The sequence below is a fragment of the Phacochoerus africanus genome, chromosome 11, assembly GCF_016906955.1.
Source record: "Phacochoerus africanus isolate WHEZ1 chromosome 11, ROS_Pafr_v1, whole genome shotgun sequence".
Taxonomy (NCBI): Eukaryota; Metazoa; Chordata; class Mammalia; order Artiodactyla; family Suidae; genus Phacochoerus; species Phacochoerus africanus.
In genome coordinates, this window is record NC_062554.1 from 36585806 (window position 1) to 36609657 (window position 23852).

The 23852-nt window shown below is 41.2% G+C and overlaps 1 protein-coding gene across 1 annotated transcript in view; it reads right to left on the minus strand.

Moving 5' to 3' along the window:
- The window catches only part of EXPH5 (exophilin 5), an 82094-nt gene extending 58976 nt beyond the window's left edge, over nucleotides 1-23118 (minus strand). The window contains exon 1 of the mRNA XM_047752854.1: nucleotides 22827-23118. Coding sequence (XP_047608810.1) covers nucleotides 22827-23086 — 260 coding nt within the window. The 5' untranslated portion in view covers nucleotides 23087-23118. The remainder of the gene's footprint in view (nucleotides 1-22826) is intronic.
- Nucleotides 23119-23852: the final 734 nt, after the last annotated feature.

The window sequence follows — 23852 nt, forward strand, 5'->3', positions numbered from 1 at the left end:
CAGTGTAGAGTCCACTTGAACCTACCAGTTTCAGTGTAAACAGTAGGTCAGATGCCAAAACCTCATTAAAGCAAGAAACCTGAGTTCATAAGAACACTTCTTCCTCCTCCTCCAGCCAATCAGCTGCCAAGTCCTGCTAGTTTAACTCTACAAATATTTCTTGAATCTTTGCCCTTCTTTTCAATTCTAGTCAAGGCCCTTAAACTTATCTGTGCTCTCTTCTGGGCTTCGCCCTTCACCCAGAGCCATCCACCCAAGAAGCACACGTGACTTTGCATCCCAGGGACAGCCACCACTGATGGTGCTGTGCCCCCACCAGTCTTTCACACCTTTGAGCCTTAATGCTGTTCATTCCATTGCAAGGCCCTTCCCGCCTTTATTCACCGCACACCTCCTTCTAGACTTAGTTGGGGAGTTCCTCTTGTGGTTCAGCAGGTTAAGGATGAGACGTCTCCACGAGGATATAGGTTCGATCCCTGGCCTTGCTCAGTGGGTTAAGGATCCGGCATTGCCACAAGCTGCAGTGTACGTTGTAGATGTGACTCAGATCTGGCGTTGCTGTGGCTGTGGCATAGGCCTCAGCTGCAGCTCCGATTAAACCCATAGCCTGGGAACTTCCATACGCTGTAGATGTGGCCATAAAAAACAAAACAAAACAAAACAACAACAACAACAAAAACTCAGTTCAGGCATCATGTCCTCCAGCAAAACTACCCTGAGACCACACAGGGTATGTGATCTCTGTGTCCCTGTGCCCAACCAACTACCTTATCATCTGCCCCGTTACAGCGAACATACTGTTTTCAGTTCCATCCCTTTCACTGCACTGAGAGGTCATGGAGAGCATTTTGGTATCTCTGATTCATGGTAGGGTCTCACGTATACCTGTGAAATAAATAAATGCTTGGTACTTAAGAGAATGTTGTTTAGTCAGCACACCGGGAAAAATCCTACCAGGCTTTCACTCTTGAGAGGAATGCAGAGGTAGTGACCTCTGACCCCAGATACTGTGAGGCACCGTGGGGAGGGTCCTGAGGCAGTGACAGGTCCCAGACGGTTGCCTTAATGCTGCAGATGGAGGAGCTTGTCATACTTGGCAGGCCCAAGAGAAAGAGGTGAAACTGAATTGCCACCCCCAACCTTTAATTTTGACGGTCGACTGACCAACAATAAAAAATCCTGATGAGGACCTACTTATAGGAAGGAAGGCAGATCCATGCCACAAGAGTAGCAGGACCTGGCTCACCTCCCCAAGAGATCCCAGCGCCTGGAGGTGTAGAATCGTCCATCTGAAGGACCCGCCACCTCCGAGTGCCTGCAGCACCTCAGAGATGAAGCTCAGATGAGCTAAGAAAAGCATTTCCGGAGTTCCCATCGTGGCGCAGTGGTTAACGAATCCGACTAGGAACCATGAAGTTGCAGGTTCCGTCCCTGCCCTTGCTCAGTGGGTTAACGATCCAGCGTTGCCGTGAGCTGTGGTGTAGGTTGCAGACGCGGCTCGGATCCCAAGTTGCTGTGGCTCTGGTGTAGGCTGGTGGCTACAGCTCCAGTTCGACCCCTAGCCTGGGAACCTCCATATGCCGCGGGAGCAGCCCAAGAAATAGCAAAAAGACAAAAAAAAAAAAAGAAAAGAAAAGAAAAGAAAAGCATTTCCATCATTTTGATGATAAAACTATAACTGCTGTTCTGCAGCACTGTTTGGAGATTGTGTCATTTGCAACACTGTTAGTTGGCTTTCAGACATGTGAAAATTATTTGTAATAAAAATTTACATTTCTGTATCCCTTTGTTACCCTTGAACTCTCCTTAAGGATCTGGGAGGCCCAGAACAAGATATTACAAGTCGGGGGGAGTGAAAAAAGCTGGAGAAAAAGCTGGAGCCAGAGCTCTGTGGAACTGGGTGTACAGAGGGAGAGCCAGTAAGGGTGGGGTTCATGTGGCTTTGAAGGTGGAGATGGCTCCGCTGGAGGGAATCTGTTAGTCATAAACCTTTAAAGACTTTTGCCTAGATGGCAGTGGCGGAGCAATGAAGCAGCTGTGGACAGACATGACTTAATTCATTGGCCTTTCCTGTTGTCTTTGGTGGAGCCGGTGCCATAGCCCAACCTACAACTAAGAGTGTTTGGGGCAGGTATGGGGTGGGGAGCTGCTGAGAATAGGGACAACACTGATGTCCTTGAGGAAGAAAAGACACCACGGGTGGGGTAGCCAGACCCTCCGAGACACACTCCCCCACAGGGAAGGCCATTGTCAGCAGTCCCCAGCTGAGACCCAGTGCTGTTTCTACTCTGAGAAGTGAATGACTCATCACCAACCACTTATGGGACAATGTTCAGGAGACAGAGTTCTCATTGGGCTTTCAGTGACCCTGAAGGGGGCTGCAACGTGTAGGCTTAAGTGCAAATGCAGTGATTCAGCAACTCAGACCTGACCGCAAGTGTGCGTGACCCAGAAGTCATGCATTTCTACCTTATGGCATCTGTCACACATAAAATGGGTGACAGAATTTTAAAAATTGGCTGTAAATGGTCTTGCAGTTTAAAAGCTTAAAAATGAAAAAAACCTGTGTTGACACCTGGGCTTTGACATAATTTAATCAAAATGCTAGCTGTGCCAGGATTTTTGTCAGGCCCTCCAGGAGCCTTTGAGGATTCTATCTGCAGCACTCCTTGGTCCCACAGTCACTCCTGCCTGTGTCATACCAGCATCTCTGGGAGGCTCACTGAGGGGCTGCAGAGCAGCAAGTGGTTGGTGGCAGAAAAAGGGAATCTTGCTGTGCAGCTGTGTCAAATTCACAGCACTCAGGTCTCACCCAGACTGTGAGTTTACCTGGTGTGGCTGTAGGGATGGGGCTGATGGAGATCACAGGGGTCTCAAGTGCCCCCCCCATCATAGTGTATAGACTGACCACCAGTCACATGTTCTCCTAACTGCTATTGCACTCCCTTAAAGCTAAGGCATTCACTTCCTTTTGGATTCACACACCTGCACCACCCTGCATCTGGATCAGTTCACCTGTGGAGCCACAGGACATACTGTCCAAGTGCCACAGGGAAGAGAGTCCTATGTCTAGTCTCACAGAGCCCTGGGCATTACTATGACCTTGAGGCATTCTGAGAAAAGAGAAAAATAAGGATAGTAATATCTGCTTTTTCTACTTTAAAGGACATTTGAGAGGATCCAGTGAAAATGATAAGCTTTAAAGTACTGCATACATTTAAAAAGTCACCAGTCGCATATCCTTGAATAATCACAGGATCAGCAAAGAGAGAGATCTAACTCCTTCCTCTATCTTTCGACCAGTTTGTGGTGAAACCAGACTGCTTTACTGTTTCAGAAATGCTCTGGGCTCCGGTGTTGCCTTTCTTTAGCCATGTCCTATCTTCTCACACTGAACAGAACCACTCGACAGCCAACATGAAGAACTATGACCAGGATTCTGTTCAAGGAAGCGAGTTCACAGCCAGGATCTAATCAGCTCCTGGATGTTACAGCATTTGTGTTTATGTGTAACCACATTTAGTGGGCAGTGAAAGAAAACAAAAACAACAAAAAGTGAAAAGCAATTCTTCCAGTTGTCTGACTAAACAGCCTCAGGGGCAGAAGGTCCTTTTGACCCTGCCAAGCAATTTCCAAGTGAGAAAGTACTAGAAACAAGGCTTTTTCCATTTGGGTCAGGCAACCCTAACCCTAACACCTGCCCCCAAACTCGACGGTCCTTTACTAGGACACCAGGCTTTCCCTTCCCAAAAGGCAGCATTTCCTGAGGAATCAACAGTCCCTCAGCTCAGGTAAAGGAGTGGTGTTCAGGAAAGATGTGACATGTAAAGTCACATATGTCCAGGTAGCCAGGATGGGATCCCTTACTGTATAGTAGAGTCATCTGGGGACTTAAAAAAAACCCCACATGCCCAGCCTGATTACAGGCCAATTCATCTGGAATGTCAGGGTGGGGCATGGCATCAGGAGTTTAGAGAGTCCCCACGTGGTCGTCACTTCAATCAGGGTTGAGACTCTGTCTTGGTAGAGCCTTCAGTTCATCACAGAAGCCAGGCAGACACATCAAATGGATCTTAGTACACGGGTAGGAGTACGGAGGGAAGCAGCAGCATGAGTACAGAGAAAACAAATGTAACAGGTGAATTTTAGTGCCTGCCAGGGTGACATTGTATCATTTTGAGCTGAACTGGATGGTCTATGATCCTTGCTCAGAAAGTCTACCAAGGTTTTCCCCATCAGGGGCTACAGATTGGATGTCTGACCCTAGGGCAGCCCATTCACAGGCTGGCTAGGCTAGAGTTGTCTTGATTCCCCAAGTCCTTCAAATTCCACATTCTGTGCACAGAGAAACTTTCTGCCAAGCCCTCACCGTATAAGTAAGGTGCCCCAAGTAAGACTCTTCCTCTCCACCCAGAGAACCCAACTGCCCCGTGCACAATGGAGACTGACCGTGGCATAGGAAGAATATCCAGAAAGTTGGGGGAAGCAGCAGCCCAGAGAAGCAAGAGCAGAATAGGGCAACTCCCCCCAAATGAAGAAGAGACAGAAACTGTAGGAGTTCCCATTGTGGTTCAGCGGTAATGAACTCGACTAGTATCCATGAGCATGAGGGTTCGATCCCTGGCCTTCATCAGTGGGTTAAGGATCTGAAATTGCCATGAGCTGTGGTGTGGGTTGCAGATATGGCTTGGATCTGGTGTTGCTGTGGCTGTGGTGTAGTGCCGACAGCTACAGCTCCGATTTGACCCTTAGCCTGGAAACTTTCATGTGCCACGGGTGCAGCAAAAAAAAAAAAAAAAAAAAAAAAAAAAAAGAAAGAAAGAAAGAAAAAAAGAAAGAGAGAGAGAAAGAGAAAGAAACTATCAAAGAGCAGAGTGAGCATGAGCTATATGCACAGGATACTGGAAAGTATCTCAGGAGAATCTTCTGGCAGAGAAGCAAAGCCTTGGCAATTTAAGGCTGGGCAGTGAGAAAAAGCAGAAACTAAAGGATGACTGAAGAGGACAACACAGACAGAAGGGAAAAGCAGATGAGAAGAAACTGTGCTTTCCCTGCTCTGCTCTGTGCTGCTGGGAGACGGTCCCTGTAAGCTGCATTCTAGTTAGCTGCTTCCAGCTGGCTTCAGCCAGGCCCTGGCAGGAGACTGGAAGGCGAGAAGAGAAAAATCAGGGTATTTCTCTTCCTCTCTCTGCCTCATATAGAACTTCTGGCAGTGACTGTTGCTCCGACATCTCCAAATTCCCAGACCAGCCTTCCACGGCCCCAGTTTCTCCTGGGGGAGCCTAGCCTGGGGCGGGGGCAGGGGGAGTGGGGGTTGGCTAACACTCCCTGCTCCATTTTTCTCTCTAACCAGTGGTGTGCTAGAGCTAGCTTGTACTGGTTTACAAAGCAGACTAAATTTTCAGGAATTTTGCAAGCTGCTGGTTAAACTGTCGTTAGCTTAAAATTGGCCAACGCTATACAGATCAAGACTTTTTCTCCAGGAGAGCCAGTTACCAGCACACAACTGCCTCCAAGCTTCCTGCAGCTGCCAATCCCTGGTTTGGCTCACTGTCCTCTGATTGGTTTTTTCCCTCTTTTTATCACTACGTAACCAATTCACTGCATTACACTCTGTTTTAAATATCCAGTAGTTTCTGTTTTCCTAGTGTAACCCTGAGTGATAAGCTATGATCTCCCAAAGAGTCTTACCTGTTTCCCCATGATTGGTAAACATTAAATTCACAACATGTGTGCTTTTAAATTTGTTTGCTTGTTTGTCTAGTAATCCTGTTAGTTATCCTAGCGATTAATTTTTTTTCTTTTTTTTTTTTGTCTTTTCTAGGGCTGCACCTGCGGCATATGAAGGTTCCCAGGCTAGGGGTCGAATCGGAGCTGTAGCCGCCGGCCTATGCCAGAGCCACAGCAACATGGGACCTACACCACAGCTCACAGCAACGCCAGATCCTTAATCCACTAAGCAAGGCCAGGGATCGAACCCATAACCTCATGGTTCCTGGTCGGATTTGTTACTGCTGCGCCACGATGGGAATGCCCATGATTAAGTAATTTTTAAGCAAATTGATTTTGTTATAAGTTAAAAACTTATACTACCCTAGCAGGTATTAGTTTGACTAGGAAAAGAACCAGATGTAAATGACAACCAGGTCACTTGATGGAGATCTCAAGATGAATGGTCTACCCTTAATTGGGTTTGCTCCCTGGCATAGAAAATGGGAAGAGGAAACTGAAACACAGTCCATTAACTATGCACACCAATATACGCATATCAAACAATCACACTTCTCTGGACACAAGCCTTTTCCCTGCAATCTTTCTTATGTTTCATGAAGGCTGCTACTGTAGCATTTGCCCCATTAACTCTTTGCTGATGCTGACACTGTTCAGTTGTTTCATTGTCCTTCCTCTAAAAGAAATAATCATGAGCTCTAGAAGCAGATGGAAATAAGTGGTATGAGAACAGTTTGCTAGCTATTTGGGGGGAAAAATCAATTTATATAATTATCCTACCTTATAGGTAAAAGATATATCACATAAATTAAAAAGCTAAAATTTTAAAAAGGCTTTAAATCTAGAGGTATATGTCAACATAATTTCTAAATGGAAATCTTTGTAATCTTTAAAAAACAAAAGATTTTTAAACTTTGCACATTTTATTATATAAAAATGGTAAGTTCCCTTTTTTTGCACAGTGGGTTAAGGATCTGGCATTGCCAACAACAAGAAAAACAAAAGAAAGAAAGGAAAGGAAAGAAAAAATAACCTATAACCCTATTCTCGGATAAATAGAAGTTAAACGCAAACTGAAAACTGGGAAATATAATAAATAGGACAAAAGTCAATTTCCTTAACGTATAGAGAAACACAAAGCAGTAAGAAAAAAAAAAACCACACTGAAAGTCTGTGTCAGCTAAAGTTGCTTGCCGTCTAGAATCTATTCCTCCTAGTTCCCTTCCTTTTTGGCTTTGTTGTGGGCAGCAAAGTGTGCAGTCCCAGGGGATGGATCCTGAATGATTTAAGCCTAACATTTGAGTCCTATTCCTGAATGGTTTAAGCCTAACATTTGAGTCCTATTCCTATTCCTATTTCTCACTTCCCTTATAACAAAGGGTGGCCTTAACCTGGTTCTGATTCTCTGGTAAGGAGAAACCTGCTAGGACAGCATTTGGAAAAGCTTTTACTTTCATAGTAAAAAGGACAGATGCAGTTGGCTCCACCTTGTCCCCTCTCATCCTGCCTAGAACAGGGATGTGATATGCAGAGCAGCTGCAGACATCTTTCATCGCAAAGACACCATCCTGACATCCTAAACCACTAAAGCAGCTAGTAGTTGCCTATGTCCAGATGTCTTGTTATGTCAGAAAAATTCACCCCTAATTCATTAAAGCCACGATTTGATCCGATATTTGTGACAAGAAACATTCTGAATATAAATTCTAAAATACAAATGGGCAAAGATATAAATAGAGGATTCATAAAGGTAAATGAATAGTAAACATATGGAAAACAGTTCAAATTCATTATAACCACAGTGTCAGAAATTAAATCTAGCATAGGAATTTTTTGCCTACAAAATCAGCAAAGATTAAAAAAGTAGAGTATGGTAAAATGGTGGCTTTCCACTGCCAGTCAAGCTACAGTTTGGTAAAACATTTTTGGGAAGTGATTTGGTAACATGTAACAAGAATTTAGAAAATGTTTACATTATAAACTAATGATTCTACATCAGGGAATTTACCTTAAGGAGACACTTTAAATTGAATTAAGGATGTAACCACAAAAGTTTGTCACTGTGTTATTTAACGTAGTGTAACAGAGAAGAACAAACCTGACTTCATATTGAATCAATTCCTTTAGCGCTAGCCTTTGTGCTCTGTTGCTGCTTAGTCATGCTGGCTCTGCACCTTTGGGAAAAGAATGTTGCCTGTAGCCTGAAGTATACAGAAGAGCCCATATTCAAGGCTCTGATCTTTTAAAGGTATAACACTTTTCCATTAATATAGAGATAAAAAGTTGCATAGCAAAGAATAACATTTGTCTTGTTAGGGGTTTAAAGGAACATTGTGGCCACACCTACATGGACCACTGCAAGTACAAAGAACTCTAGTACCAAGAAGTTGACAACAAGCAGCCACAGTCCTTTCCCTTTTTGGTATAAAAGAAATCTGAATTCTAACTCAGGTAAGATGGTTCTTTGGGACACTATGGTCTGTTGCACCATGGTCTGTTGGCTTTCCAGATAAAGTGCAGCATAGTTTGTTGGTGCAAAATAAACTTGCTATTCCTTGCCCCAACAACTTATCTCTTGATTCACTGGCATATTAGTGCAGCAAGCAGTGTGAGCTAGGACTCATTAACAAGAACAGTAAGAAACAAAGGAATAAGAGAAAATCAAAGTGCCTAAAATATTGGAATGATTAGTTAAATTATAAAATATATACCAGTAGAAGAGTTTGCAACCACAAAAAATAATGTCGACTAAGAGTCTTTAATTTGAGGGGGTTATTTTTATGACATATATTACACAAACAAAAACATATACAGTACAATCACAACTACATGAAAGTGAATGTGAGTGAAAACAGTTGGACGATTCCTAAAAAGCTAAACACAGAATTACCAAATGTCATAGTGCTTTCACTTCTGGGTATGTACCCCAAAGAACTGAGAACAGGTACTGAAAATTCTTGTAGATAAATTTTCATAGGCAAAATTTTCACAATAGCCAAAAGGTGGGAAAAATCCAAATGTTTATCAATAGAGGAATGAATAAACAAATTGTGGTATATACATACAATGCAATACCATCCAGTCATAAAAAAAAAGCAAGTATAGATACATGCCTCATGCTATATAAACCTCAAATACATGCTTTGTAAAACAGATACAAAGGGTTTCATATTGCATGGTTCAACTTACATGAAATATCCAGAATAGGTAGATCCATACAGACAGAAAGCCGACTGGTGGTTGCCAGTAACTGAGGGGAGGCAGGAATGAAGAGAAAACTATTTCATGAGTTTAATTTTGGGGTGATAAAGATGTTTCTAGCCTTTGTCCAAATATCCCAATACCACTTGTTGAAAAGACTATCCTTCATTGAATCGCTTCTATACTTTTGTAAAAAAAACAAACAAAAAACTGGGGGTATATTTTTGGACTCTATTCTGTTCCATCAGTCTATATGTCTTTTCCTTCACAAATGCTATGCTAGCTTGATTACTGTGACTTTATAGCAAGTCTTAAAATCAAGTAGTGTGATTCTTCCAATTTTCTTTTTTTTTCAAGATTGTTTTGTCTCTTCAGTTTCTTTCCTTTTCTATAAAATTTTTAAAATTAAATTTCTAATTGTTTGCTGCTTGTATATGGAAACACAATAGATTTTTGTGTATTAATCTTGCATCCTACTACCTTGCCAAATTCACTTATTAGTTATAGGATTTTGGGGCAGTGTTTTGGTAGACAATCATGTCATATGCAAATAGGGACAGTTTTATTTCTTCCTTTCTGATACATATACTTTTTACTTTGTTGCCTTGCCTAATATTTGTTATGACCTCAAGTATGATGTTGAATAGGATTGGTAAGATTGGTTGTACATCCTTGTCTTGTTCTCTGTCTTAGGGAGAAAGCAATCTTTCGCGCTTAGGTGTGATGTTAGCTATAAGTTTTTTGTAGATGCCTTTTATCAGGTTCCACTTCTTCTTTGCCAAGAGTTCTTAGCATGGTTTTTTTCTGCATCAATTGATATGGTCATGTGTCCTTTAGACTGTTGATATAGTGGTTTAAAGTAATTTATTTTAAAATATTGAACAAGCCTTACTGTTATGTATTGAATTGGGTCTTCAAAAAAAGATATGTTGGAGTCCTAACTCGCAGTCCCTGAAAATATGACCTTATTCTGAGATAGGGTCTTTAATGAGGTCATTAGGGTGGACTCCTATTCAGTATGATTGATGTCCTTATAAAAGGGCAAAATTTGGACACCAGAGGCAGACACACACACAGGGAGAATGCCACGTAAAGACTAAAGTCACACTGCCACCAGCCTAGGAATTAGGAGGGGCTGGGACAGATTCTTCTCAAATGCCTTCTGAGGGAGCAGGGCCCTTCCTGACACCTGCAGAACAGATGTTTTTAACAGAGCTGAGAACAGAGAAGTGATTGCCAGGTTACCCTCTCCCCACCCCACGAACCCCCTCCCTTCAATGGCCATTAAATTCATTATTTTAAAGTTGAAATCAGGGCAAATTTGATAAATGTAAAATACCGCAACCTTTCTTTGGGAAGTGGAGTGTTTGGTGGTCACCAGAGCCCCTAATTTCCTCTTTCAAAATTAGAAAGTCTAACACACAGAGGAATGAGGAAGCCGGCTCCTATGGTACGCCAAGGTGATATTTTGAGTACAGCCGTTAATTAGGGCCATTGGTGATGCCAATAAGAAAACATTCCTGAGAAGGAGAGTGAAGTGTGCCTATGGTTCTAAATATTATAGCCCATGCTATAACTAGCTGTGGAAAAACAGACCTGAATTGCTTCAGCAAGGCTCTTAGCCAGCTGGTTCTCAGTTTCAAGACCTAAGTGTGCTAACAGGAAGAAAAATATTTTCTGGCTAAACTTAACCAGACCTTCTTTGTCCTTCACAAGGTTTCCCCATATCTATCCTTCCCTTACTTTGTCCTCCCTCATGAAGTAAGCTGAGATTCACGAAATTAGGAATTAAGTACCTACCAGGTGTATGACCCTCTCCATTTCTAAATAATCCTGGACCACAAGGAACTTAATATTGATATACAGAAACCAACTTACCCATGAATACATTAACAATACAAAATGTCTAAAATATTACAAAATGGCAGAAAAACACTCAGATATATTTTTTAAACTATATATGTCCTAAAGGTTTGTACTGCTTTATTTGTAATGGTTCGAAATTACAAAAAACTCAAATATTCATCAATAGGTTAATGGGTAAACATTGTGATTTATAGTGGGGAGTTTTAACACCCGAGTTATATCAATGGATAGATCATTCAAACAGAAAATCAATAAGGAAACGCAGGTTTTAAATGACACACTTAACAAGATAGACTTAATTGATATTTATAGAACATTTCATCCAAAAGCTGCAGAATATATATTCTTCTCAAGTGCATTTAGATTTTTCTCTAGGATAGATCACATCTTGGACCACAAATCAAGTCTCAGTAAATTTAAGAAAACTGAAATTGTATCATCTTTTCTGACCACAACACTATGAGACTAAAAATCAACTACAAGGAAAAAAACAGCAAAAACCGCAAACACCTGGAGGCTAAACAATACACTACTAAATCACTAATGTATCACTGAATAAATTAAATAGGAAATTAAAAAAATACCTGGAGACAAAGGACAATGAAAACATGATGATCCAAAATTTAAAGGATGCAGCAAAGGCAGTTCTAAGAGGGAAGTTTATAGCAATACAATCTTATCTCAGGAAACAAGAAAAATCTCAAACAATATAACCTTACATCTAAAGCAACAAAAAAAGAACAAACAAAACACAAATTTAGTAGGAGGAAAGAAATCATAAGGTCAGAGCAGAAATAAATGAAATAGAGACAAAGAAAACAATAGAGAAGATCAATGAAATAAAAAAATTGGTTCTTTGAAAAGAGATAAACCTTTAGCCAGACTCATCAAGAAAAAAGGGAGAGGGCTCAAATCAATAAGATTAGAGAGGAAAAAGGATAAGTTACAACAGATGCCACATAAATACAAAGGATCACAAGAGACTACTACAAGCAACAATATGCCAATAAAATGGACAACCTAGAAGAAATGGATAAATTCTTAGAAAGGCACAACCTTCCAAGACTTAACCAGGAAGAAACAGAAAGTATGGATACACCAATCACAAGTACTGAAATTGAAACTATGATTAAAAACCTTCCAAAAAACAAAAATCCAGGACCAAGTGACTTCACAGGTGAATTCTGCCAAATATTTAGAGAAGAGTTACCATATTCTACTGAAATTTCTAAAAAACTGAAGAGGAAGCCACACTACTAAACTCATTCTATAAGGCCATCATCACCCCGATACCAAAACTATACAAAGACACCACGAAAAAAGAAAATTACAAGCCACTATTACCGATGAATACAGATACGAAAATTCCTAACAAAATATTAGCAAACCAAATCCAACAATATATTAAAAGGATCCTATACCATGATCAAATGGGATCTATCTCAGGGATGCCAGGATTCTTCAATATCCACAAATCAATCAGTGTGATATTCCACATCAACAAACTGAAGAATAAAAACCATGTGATCATCTCAATATATGCAGAAAAAGCTTTTGACAAAATTCAACATCCATTTTTGATAAAAATTTCCCAGAAAGTGAGCATAGAGGGAAACTACCTCAACATAATAAAGGCCATATGACAAACCCACAGCTAACATCATCTTCAGTGGTAAAAAGCCAAAAACATGTCTGCTCAGGCAAGGATGTCCACTTTTATTCAACATAGTTTTGGAAGTCCTTTCCATACAATCAGAGAAGAAAAAGAAATAAGAGGGATCCAAATTGGAAAAGAAGAAGTAAAACTATCACTGCAGATGACATGATACTATACATAGAAAACACTAAAGATGCTACCAGAAAACTATTAGAGCTCACCAATAAATTTGGTAAAGTTGAAGGATACCAAATTAATACCCAAAATATCTTACATTCCTATATACTAACAACAAAAAATCAGAAAAAGAAATTAAGGAAACTTATCATCACATCAAAAAGAATAAAATACCTAGGAATAAACCTACCTAAGAAGGCAAAACACCTGTACTCTGAAAACTACAAGGGATTAATCTCCAAAATATACAAACATCTCACACAGATTTATATATATATAAAACAAGCAACTCAATCAAAAAATGGGCAGATTTACATAGACATTTCTCCAAAGAGGACAGACAGATGGCCAAAACACATGTGAAAAGATGCTCAACATCACCTAATTATTAGAGAAATGTAAATCAAAACTATGAAATATCACCCCACATCAGTCAGAATGGCCATTATCAAAAAGTTTACAAACAGTAAATGCTGTAGAGGGTGTGGAAAAAAGGAAACCTTCCTACTTTATTGGTGGGAATGTAAATTGGCGCAACAGTGTGGAGGTCCCTTAAAAAACTAAATATAGAACTACTACATGACCCGGCAATCCCACTCCTAGGCATATATCCAGAGAAAACCATAATTTGGAAAGCTACGTGCACCACCAATGTTTACTGCAGCACTATTTACAATAGCCAAGACATGGAAACAATCTAAATGTCCATCGACAGAGGAATGGATATAGAAGATGTGATATATATAAACAATGGAACATCACTCAGCCATGAAAAATAATGAAATAATGCCATTTGTAGCAACATGGAAGGACCTAGAGATGATCATACTAAGTGAAGTAAGTCAGAGAAAGACAAATATCATATGATCACTTATATGTAGAATCTAATAAAAACAATACAAATTAACTTATTTATAAAACAGAAAAAACTCACACATTTTGAAATCAAATGTATGGTTACCAAAGGGGAAACACTGAGGGGAATGCTAAATTAGAACTTTGGGATTAAAGCATATATACTACTATATATAAAAATTAGATAACTAAGACCTACTGTATAGCTCAGGGAGGTCTACTCAATGTTCTATAATAACCTATATGGGAAAAAAAGAATGAATATATGTATATGTATAAATGATTCACTTTGCAGTATACCCGAAACTAATACAACATTGTAAATCAACTGTACTCCAATAAAATTTAAAAAAACATTGTGATTTACTACTCAGCAGTAAAAAGGAATGAATTACTGATACATACAACATGGATTAATCATTTTAAAATTGCTGAACAAAAGTCAGACACAAAAGTGTACGTACTGTGCAATCTCATTTATATGAAATTTAGGAACAAGAGAAATTAGTCTCCAGTTAGCAGAAAACAGATCACTAGTTGCCTGGGATCAGGTATAGGGTGGGAGGTTGACTGGAAAAGGAGGGAACTTTCTGGCATGACAGAAATGTTCTACATCTGAATTGTGGTTGGTAGTTACCTAAGAGTACACATTTTTCAAAACTAGTGTCAAAACTTAAAATGAGTACATCTTACTGTAAAGTATACCTCTATAAAATTGATTTTAAAGTGTACGCCCTTACCTCATATCAAAAATAAGTATATGTCACAACATTGTAAATCAACTATAATTCCATAAACTTAAAAAAAATTAAATTGAATTTAAAAAATATGGAGTAATTTCAAACAACGAGCTTTTTAAAACTGGGAAACTAAGTAATTGATAGTAAAACAAAAATCTTAAAAGTCTGGAATCTAACATATGGCACAAAGGAAACTTTCCACAGAAAGGAAAATCATGGACTTGGAGAAGAGACTTGTGGTTGCCAAGGGGGAAGGGGAGGGAGTGGGAGGGATGGGAGCTTGGGGTAAATAGATGCAGAATGTTGCCTTTGGGATGGATTAGCAATGGGATACTGCTGGGTGGCACTGGGAACTCTGTCTTGTCAATTATGATGGAGCACGTAATGTGAGAAAAAAGAATGTATACATGTATGTGTAACTGGGCCACCATGCTGTGCAGTAGGAAAAAATATATATATAAAGAAATTTTAAAAAATCTTAAGTCATATTTATGAAGGAAAAAAGTTATTCTGCATTTCTTTATTATTAAAAGAAACAGTTATTTAAATAATAATGCATAATAATTTTAAGGAATAAAATAATAGTAAAATGGTTAGAGTTCCTTTAAACATAATATCCAAGAGATACTAACTTAATAGAGTATATTCTTACGAAATGCATATACGTTTTTTTAAAAACCTAAAGAGTAATAAAAGAAATTTTCACATTCTGAAGTTTGTGGAAGTCATTCTGGCTGATACATGAGTTAACTTGAATTTTATGCTAACTAAAACAGCCTGTATGTGGCCTATCAAAGATACATTGTACCTTTGTTTAATTATTAAAGAAAAGGGCCCACTGTCCAGAAGTAAAGAATGTCCATGTTAAAAATAAAGATTAAATGCCTCCGTTCCTGAGATGCCAATGCTGGTCCTCCTTCGATGATAAGACTCCCTTCCCAGGTACCAAAGCCATACTGACTCATTGTGTACACCCTGGTCTGTTTTTTGAAATCTTGAAGGAAAGCATCCCTGATATGATTAATTGTTCTTTGTTCTGACAAGATACAAAAGTGTGCTGAAATCCGACTTGTGGTTGCCAAGGGAGAGTGGGGGAGGAGTCGGATGGATGGGGAGTTTGGGGTCCTTAGATGTAAACTATTACATTTAGAATGCATAAGCAATAAGGTCCTACTGCACAGCACAGGGAACTCTATCCAATCTCTTGGGATAGAACATAACGAAAGATAGCATGAGAAAAAGAATATGTGTGTGTATATATATACACACACACGTATATATACGACTAGGTCATTATGCTGTACAGCAGAAATTGACACAACATTGTAAATCAACTATACTTTAATTTTTAAAAATTTCAACAATTTCAAAACTATGCTGAAATCCATGCTTTTCCAGAGCAGTTCCTCAGGCTAATCTGACAGGTTGTTTTCTGGGCTATATTATAGTCCTCAGTTTGGCTCAAATAAAACTCTTTACTATTCCTATTACAGATTGTTTCTTGATTATTTTCGTTGACAACAGTTACCTGCAATTTTTCCTACATGTGGCAAATACTATCAGTGGTTCTCCTTTTCCTGGAAATAAGACTCCTCATTTCTAGTTGGGTAAATGACTACCTAGAATTGCATGTTCTTTATTTTTATGGTTAATGAATAGCAAGAGCTTTAAAGGGAAAAGATTCCAGAGCTGGTTTTCCAGCTCCTACTGGCATTTCACAGTAGGAGGCAGCACTGCACAGTGATCAGGAACTGATGGAGTTCACTAAGCCAGTGCTTCTTGGTACTATTATCTCAATCATGTTACTTATCCTCTCCAAGCATCCTCTGTAGAATGGAGATTAAAAATAGCCCTGAATTCATCAGGTTGTTGTGAGACATAATTAAAGGAGATGATGCACATGAAGCCTTTAACACAGAAAATGTGCTCAACAAATACGAGCTATTATTATATTGTTGCTGTTGTTAGCTTTTGAAAAAAAAACCCTGCTTTATCAGATTAGCGTAGGATAAAAACTAATTAACATGAAACACTTTAAAAGCTAAATAAGTTATAACGTCACAAAACCTAATGACAACACTTCTCCCCAACTTTGTGGCATGGAGCCATATAATAATATAGCTGTTCCACATATATTGCCCGTGACCAAGCTAAGGAGTAATCAGAAAGGAGAATTCATCTGGAAAAAGCTCTTCCCTCGGTTTAAAGGAATTTACTAAATTGGATGTTATCATAAAGTACAGACACCTCAAAGATCCATGATGTTGATCCCATACCTTCATATATTATTGGAACATTCCATCCTATAGGGCACTCCTGTGACCTCCAGGCGGTCCTCATGGTCCCTTCCCCAGCCACACAGGGCTCTGGGGGGACAAGCTACATTGATATGAACTCTTCATCTTACAGGATTTACCACCAACCAAAAACCTTCATAGATTATTTTCGTTGACAACAGTTGAAGCCAGGTGGGTCAGAATTTCTCTGCTCTATCCTCAGGGCCAACACAGTGTCTGGCATATAGGAGATGCCCAGTAAATAGGCATCTGATGTTTCTTGAAAGTCTATCCCAGCCAGAGGCAGATTTCACCAGCTGGGAGAGGAGAGGGCAGGAAGAAAGCCCAGGAGAGACAGGAGGCTTGAGTATCTGGCTTTGAACCTCTGCAGGATGCTGCAGCTTCCACCGGCTACGGACAACTTTACCACTTTGACATACACACTCTCACTCCCTCAGGACTGAGCCATAGCTCAGGTACATTAGGGTAAATCAATCAAAACAAGTAAGTTCTGGAAAATCCTTCTGGGCTGCAATCTTGCCACCGAGCAAAGACCATATAAATCTAGACATGCCATTTTTCAACTTGATTACACCACTTATAACGTCCTTATAAGTTTTCTGCAATAGGAAAAAGAAACATTTTTGATGTATTGATATCTCTTCTGTGAGCTGACTAGTTGATTTAATCTCTTGGTACTTTCTATTTCAGTTATACTTATGAGATAGGGTGGTGGGGGTGATAGGTAGGTAGCTGTGTTTTTCAAAGACTTGTAAAAAGTAAGATGCTTTTCAGATTTTATACTATCTATCTGTCTGTCTATCTATCTATCTATCTATCTATCTATCTATCTATCTATCTATCTACCTATCTATAGTATTTGTGTGTACACACACACACACCCACACCCACACCCCTATATACTTCCTCCAAGTTGCGAGAGAAATATGGGGAACACTTTCACTGCCAATCAATTGTGATTCAAACTCTCATCCATTTTTCCTCACTGCAGCTAGAACCACAGACAGCAGAAGGATGAAAAAGTCAGGCCCAAGTGAACACTTTCAGGAGAAATCCTTTGCACAATCCAATAAGAAGTGGAACTGACAGACTGGAATTGAAGTGGTAATTTCCACTTCTTTAACTGGCTCTCAGAGTATTTCTGTAGTTCAGATCTCAGACTCACAAGACAGAAGAGGATAAATGTAAAACACAGATTATAGTGCATTACAAGGTTCAAAGGAGGGAGAAATCCTGTTTGCCTGGGTGGAGGGTTTGGGGAATGAAAAGAAGGTGGAACTGAGTCTGAGAAGTGGGGAGAGAAGCTGCGGGCTGCAGAAGCCTCTGACTCCAGCCAGCGCAGACCATTGATTCCTTCATCAAGGGTTTACCAGGGGCCTATCAGGCAGGCATCTCGTGGCCATTGTGTCCCCTCCTCTAGGCCATGAAATCCTACACCTGCCACCCATCCCCCATCTGTCTTCCTGAAGCCTCAGGAGGTGGCGTCTGCCTGGTACTCCTGCCCAGACTCCCAGGCATGCCTGTGTCTCTCAGCAAACATTTATTGAATGCTCATCCTGGGCCAGGAGCTGCAGCAGGCCTGGAGATTCTTTGAAAGGGGAAGCATAAATTTTTGCTTATTTTCTTCTAGTTGTTGTACACATGCCCAGATGCCCAGAAGTAACTGAAATAATAGCATAGGCACTATTTTGTGTTCTGCTTTTTCACAGAATAGAGCCTCATAAACATTGTTCCACAGTTGCATCCACGATAAGCTTGAGGTGTCTTCAAAACAATCAAGGTCGTCAGAATATAGAACTAAAATGTCACACTGATGGGACATAATGATATCTTTATAATTGTCCTTTCTAATGTCTGTACTCTTACTGAGATTTGAAATTTCCCACTATTTTGCTATTATAGGTAATATAGCAATATCTGAGAGTAGATGTCTTTTTTTTTCCTCCACTAAACTGTTTCCTCGGGGAAAAACATGGTATAGTGGAAAGAACACAGGCTTTACAGCCAGATAGATTTGGGCTCAAACTCTAGCTCTGCCATTTGTGAATTGTGTGATCTTGGGCACGTTCCTTAACATTGCTAAATTTCTGTTTCCCTACCGTACAAAGCCAGTAATAATACTCATCTCAGGGTATGGATATGAGGATTATTCAATGCTGCTGGGTAAAATAATTTTGAGATAGATCTTGGACTTGAATTCTGGTTCTGCTGCTTGTACAAAATAATCAACATTTTAAGGTTGTTTCCTCCTCTGTGAAATGGAAATTAAAGTGTGTACCTAATGAGGTTATCGAGAGGATTAATTAAATATATATAACATGTTTAATACAGTAGGGGACCAATAAATGTTAGCTATTATTATTATCACAATAATTACTATCATTACATAAAAGGCAGCACTTAAATAATGTTGGTGTGGTTATCTTCTCCACCTCAGTCTCCTACTAATGACAAACATCCGGGAACTGGACGACTGGGTCAAGGGCAAGTCATATCTTTACAGGTGTTGCCATATTGTTCACCAAAAGGATGGTATTCAACTTACGGTACCACTAGCAATATGCAGAATCTCTCCATTTCACTCCAAACCTCAGCAACGGTCTTTTCTGTTATTTTTGAAGGTGCAGCATGGTACCTTGAGATTACTTCGATTTTCCTTTTTTTGTTTTGTTACTGTGAGGGTAAACATTTTCCCATATGTTTGTTTACTGTTTGGATATCTTCTAGTATGAATGATTTATTCCTACTTTTTGCCTATTTATCAATTTGAATTTTGGTGTTTTTCTTAAAAATTTGAATAAACTCTTCATATATTGCAAGCATAATATTTAATGCAAATACTTTCCTAGTAAGCTGGAGCCAGAGGGGTCTGATACCAATAAGGGAAGATCAAGGGAAATTGTGTGCTCAGGGGCATATCTATGGGTGGGGCTGTGGGCTCCTGCACGGTGAACATAACCAGTTTCATGCTAACATCGTGTCTCAATACTTCTGGCCTTGCATGATACTATAGCTCTATATTTCTTTTTTTTTTTTTTCTTTGGCTTTTTAGGACTGCACTTGTGGCACATGGAGGTTCCTAGGCTAGGGGTCTAATTGGAGCTACAGCTGCCGGCCTACACCACAGCAACATCAGATCCGAGCCACGTCTGTGACCTACACCACAGCTCACAGCAAAGCCTGATCCTTAATCCACTGAGCGAGGCCAGGAACTGAACCCGCAACCTCATGGTTCTTAGTTGGATTTGTTTCCGCTGCACCATGATGGAAGCTCCTATATTTCTTTCTTTCTTTTCCTTTCTTTCTCTCACTCTCCTTTCTTTCTTTCTCTTTCCTTCCTTCCTTCCTTCCTTCCTTCCTTCCTCCCTTCCTTTTTTTTTTGTCTTTTTGTCATTTTAGGGCCACATCTGTGGCATATGGAGGTTCCCATGCTAGGGGTCTAATCGGAGCTATAGCTGCTGGCCTATGCCAGATCCTTAACCCTCGGCGCGAGGCCAGGGATTGAACTTGCAACCTTATGGTTCCCAGTTGGATTCGTTTCTGCTGCGCCACAACGGGAACTTCTTTTTTTTTTTTTTTTCTTTTTATAGTTGCACCTGCGTGTATGGAAGTTCCCAGACTAGGGGTCAAAGCAGAGCTGCACCACAGCCACAGCAACACCAAATCCAAGCCCCATCTGCAAGCTACGCTGCAGCTTGCGGCAATGCTGGATACTCTACCCACTGAGCAAGGCCAGGGATCAAACCCTCATCCTCATGGAGAAAATGTTGGGTCCTTAATCCACCAAGCCACAATGGGAACTCCCTGCAGTTCTATAATTTTAACTGTAGGATATTTCTTAATTGTCTCATAGACAGCTCAAGCCTATCACAGATAGGCCCCAACCAGCAAAACTTCCAAGCTTCTGCATTTAGTCCCTTTCCTACTGTCCTAGCCAAGAGATCTGGAGACTGTTTCCCAATATAGTAAAAAGGCCTCTGAGAGTCTCTCAGTGTGCCGTACTTTCTCCCAAACAATACTTTTGATTTGTAAGTCATATGTCCTGACTTTCAATTAGGAAAATATGATGATCAAAATGAGCAGAAGAGCCAAGCCAACATGTCATCTCAGGACTTTTCTGCATTCCAGTATCTGCCACTAGAACCGATGCAGGTAGGGTGGTGCGTGGAGCAGTCCCACAGAGATTGCTGTCCAGCAAGGGTGTTTGATAGTAGGACCCGGAATCAATCAGAGGGAAATAAAGTACTAGAAATAACTGCCTTGAGGGCTTGGCTCAAGTGTTGGCTTTCCTTAAATTATTTTTGTATTTTAATAGTGACATTTTTGAGATTGTTGGGTAATTACTTTCATTTAATTTAATAGTTAACAGTATTAACTTTGTCTTAGCATCATTGCTTTTTCTGTTGATGCTCCAGTTAGGATGGGAAGAGTCATGAAATCATAAAATGCAGTGGGCTTTCCTTCTAAGGCCTAACCCAATGGCCTCTGCCACAGTTCCCCTAAAGTCAACTCTTGGCCACCATGAGGTGCTACAGAGAAAACACAAGGCAAGCATCGAGTCAAATGTAAAAAGTCAAAATTCCCTTGAATGGATTTTAAAATAAATGATATTACTATTTCTAAGAACTATAGTTCATGAGCAGTTCATAGGATTTTGATAACATCATAAATAGAAGCTTCCCGCCTATTATTTCCCAATTCTCTCAAAGATTGCACTCAAAATATACTGGATGCTTTTAAGAAGCCCCATCTTCTCCAGAGACAAGAAACACTCCCAAGAACACACACTGAGAGCAACCACAGTTTCTTAGTCTGGAGTATGTGTTGAAGACAACAGCAAGCAATTCCAAAACTCTCCTTCCCAAGGCTGGGTGTGTCTGTGTACACTGCACGTGCATACGTGTGGATACATGCACCTGGATGTGTATGGGTGTGGACATATGTGCACATACAGGGCACACTTTTGCACTATTTGAAGAAATGATGGAGCATATTTTCCTAAAGGTAGTATGAGATGGGAAATACACATCCTCAAACTGCAAATATTCGTTTCCTCCCACAAGAGCTGTATCTAGGTTGGGAGAGTAAAGACAGGGCTTTGAGCCCTATCTATTCTAACTGCTTCTACAAAACCAACAAAGGGTCCCCTGTATGAAGAGTATCTTTGGAGGTTTTTTCCTGGGGCACTGGGCGGGGTGGGGATGGGGGGTGGGTAGCTGGATGCCTGGAAGTAAATGGAAACTACGACTTATGTCACCAAAAAGTTGTTCACAACAAAACAGCTTTCTAAATTCCAATCAACGCCACATTTGTGGTCTGAGAATGATGCCCCAAATTTTCTTCCACGGCCCACTGGAGAAGGCCTTGGGTGAGTTTATTACAGGATTCGTGAGGAAGTCTTTAATTCATTCTAGGACTCTTCCCATAGTTTCCCAGCAAAACAAAACAAAACAAAAAACTGGTTAATTTACATCTCAAGCAATTAATCTCTGGATTTCGTTCCCTAGTAACCAGTCCCTAACCTACGACACTGCAGAGTAAGGTCAAGGGTTAAATTCCGTAGCAACTTCTTCCCCACAGCTCCACAAGCGAGAGAACCCAACCATTCTAGCCACCCCACGCGTCCCAGTAACAGCCAGGTTCGCTGCACACAATTTGGCAAGTTCCTCGAGCTCCAGGCCTTGGGCTGCAAAACACTTAGCCTCCACCTCTCTCGGGCCTCGCTGACTGCGGGCGTGAGGTGGGGAGAGGAGTCTCTGGGGGCAGAAGGGAGAGTGTTTTCGGGCGAGAGTGGACGACCCGGGGGCCTCTGCAAGCACGTGCGTGCGCGCAGGCCAGGACTGCGCTCCCTGCCCCATTTCTCGGGCCCGTCTGGCCCGTGCCATGCGACGGCCAGGGAGACGCCTGAGCGACCCGCGACCCAGCCTGGACCGCCTGCGGCCAAGCGCCGCCCGAGCTTCCGGGGCAGCGGCGCTGGACAAACTCGGAGAGAAACGCGCTAAAGGCCGCGCCTGCGCGGCTGGGGCGGGGACGCGCCCGCGCTGCGGGACTAGGGCTTGTAGGCGAGCCTGCCCCGGCGGCGGTGTCTGGAAGGGGCACCCTCCGGCCTGCCGACGTCGTCAAGAGATTCTTGACCAGTTTCCCCCTGCCCTGCCGCGCTCCAGACGGATGCTGCGCATCCCCGAGCTACGGCAGTTGCGCCGCCAAAGCTGGGCGCCTCACTCCGCGCTCGCCCCGCTCGGGGGACGCGCGGACGCCCCCCACTTGGACCAGAACCGGAGGAAAAAGGAATTAGTTCTGTACCTGATTCTGTCCTTCTCTGCCCTCTGTAGCTCCTCATTTCTTTCCAGCACCTCAAGGATCTTCCTGGCTTCTTCATCATTTAAGAAACTGAAATCAAACCCCCGAGGAACTTTCGTCATTTTCTCTACTGTGTGTGCATTACACTTAAGCTTCTTGTCGCCTCCTGTTACAATGACATTTTTCAAGCTATAGAAAAGCAGTTTCAGGAACTCAGTCCCATAGCCAGCGATAAGTCCGCCCCTTTGAAAATCTAAAATCATAAACTTAGGGAACAGCCCATACCTACCGGGCTTATTTTGACAACACCTTAGTGACATATTTCTTTCAACCCGTCCAACCAAGATGCAAAATGAACGGCTGAAGGGAGAAAAGGAGCCAATCCCAATCCTAAAGGGCGGGTCCTTCCACGTTCCTCCCTTCCCCTCCCCCATTCCGTATCAACCTGTTAAACTAACAATCCTAGGTAATTGTGCCTCTAAGTGAGGCCAAGGCTTAAGTGTTGGTTCCAGCGTATATGTTTTGGCTATTGCTCCCAACACTTGAGCTTGACTAGTAGGAGTGAAAAGAAGTTTCAAGACTAATCCTCCTTTTCAATAAAAAGCTCATAGGAAGTAGAATTGCCCTTAGGCGCTTTAGAACTAGCCAAAGGGTTATGCTTTTAGAAAGATCCAGAGAAGGACCCAGAAGGGCTGAACTCATTACAGAGACAGCTGTGCGTGGACCTGGTCCCAAGGCTGAATTTAGCGTACACTTGGAAATGAATTTTTTGCCAGTCTTCCATCACTCAGATACCCTCAACCCATTGTTCCACAGAAGTCATTCTCAGGCTTTAGAAAAAAATCAAACACAAAACCATTTAGGATATATTAGGAGAAGATACCCCCAACGGTGGTAAAAAGCACCTCTTTGTAGTTTTCTCTAAGATTCGATAATCTTTTTAACAAATTTCTATATAATTAATTTTTTTGCCAGCACCTGCGGCATACAGAATTCCTGGGCCAGGGACTGAATCCATACCACAGCAGT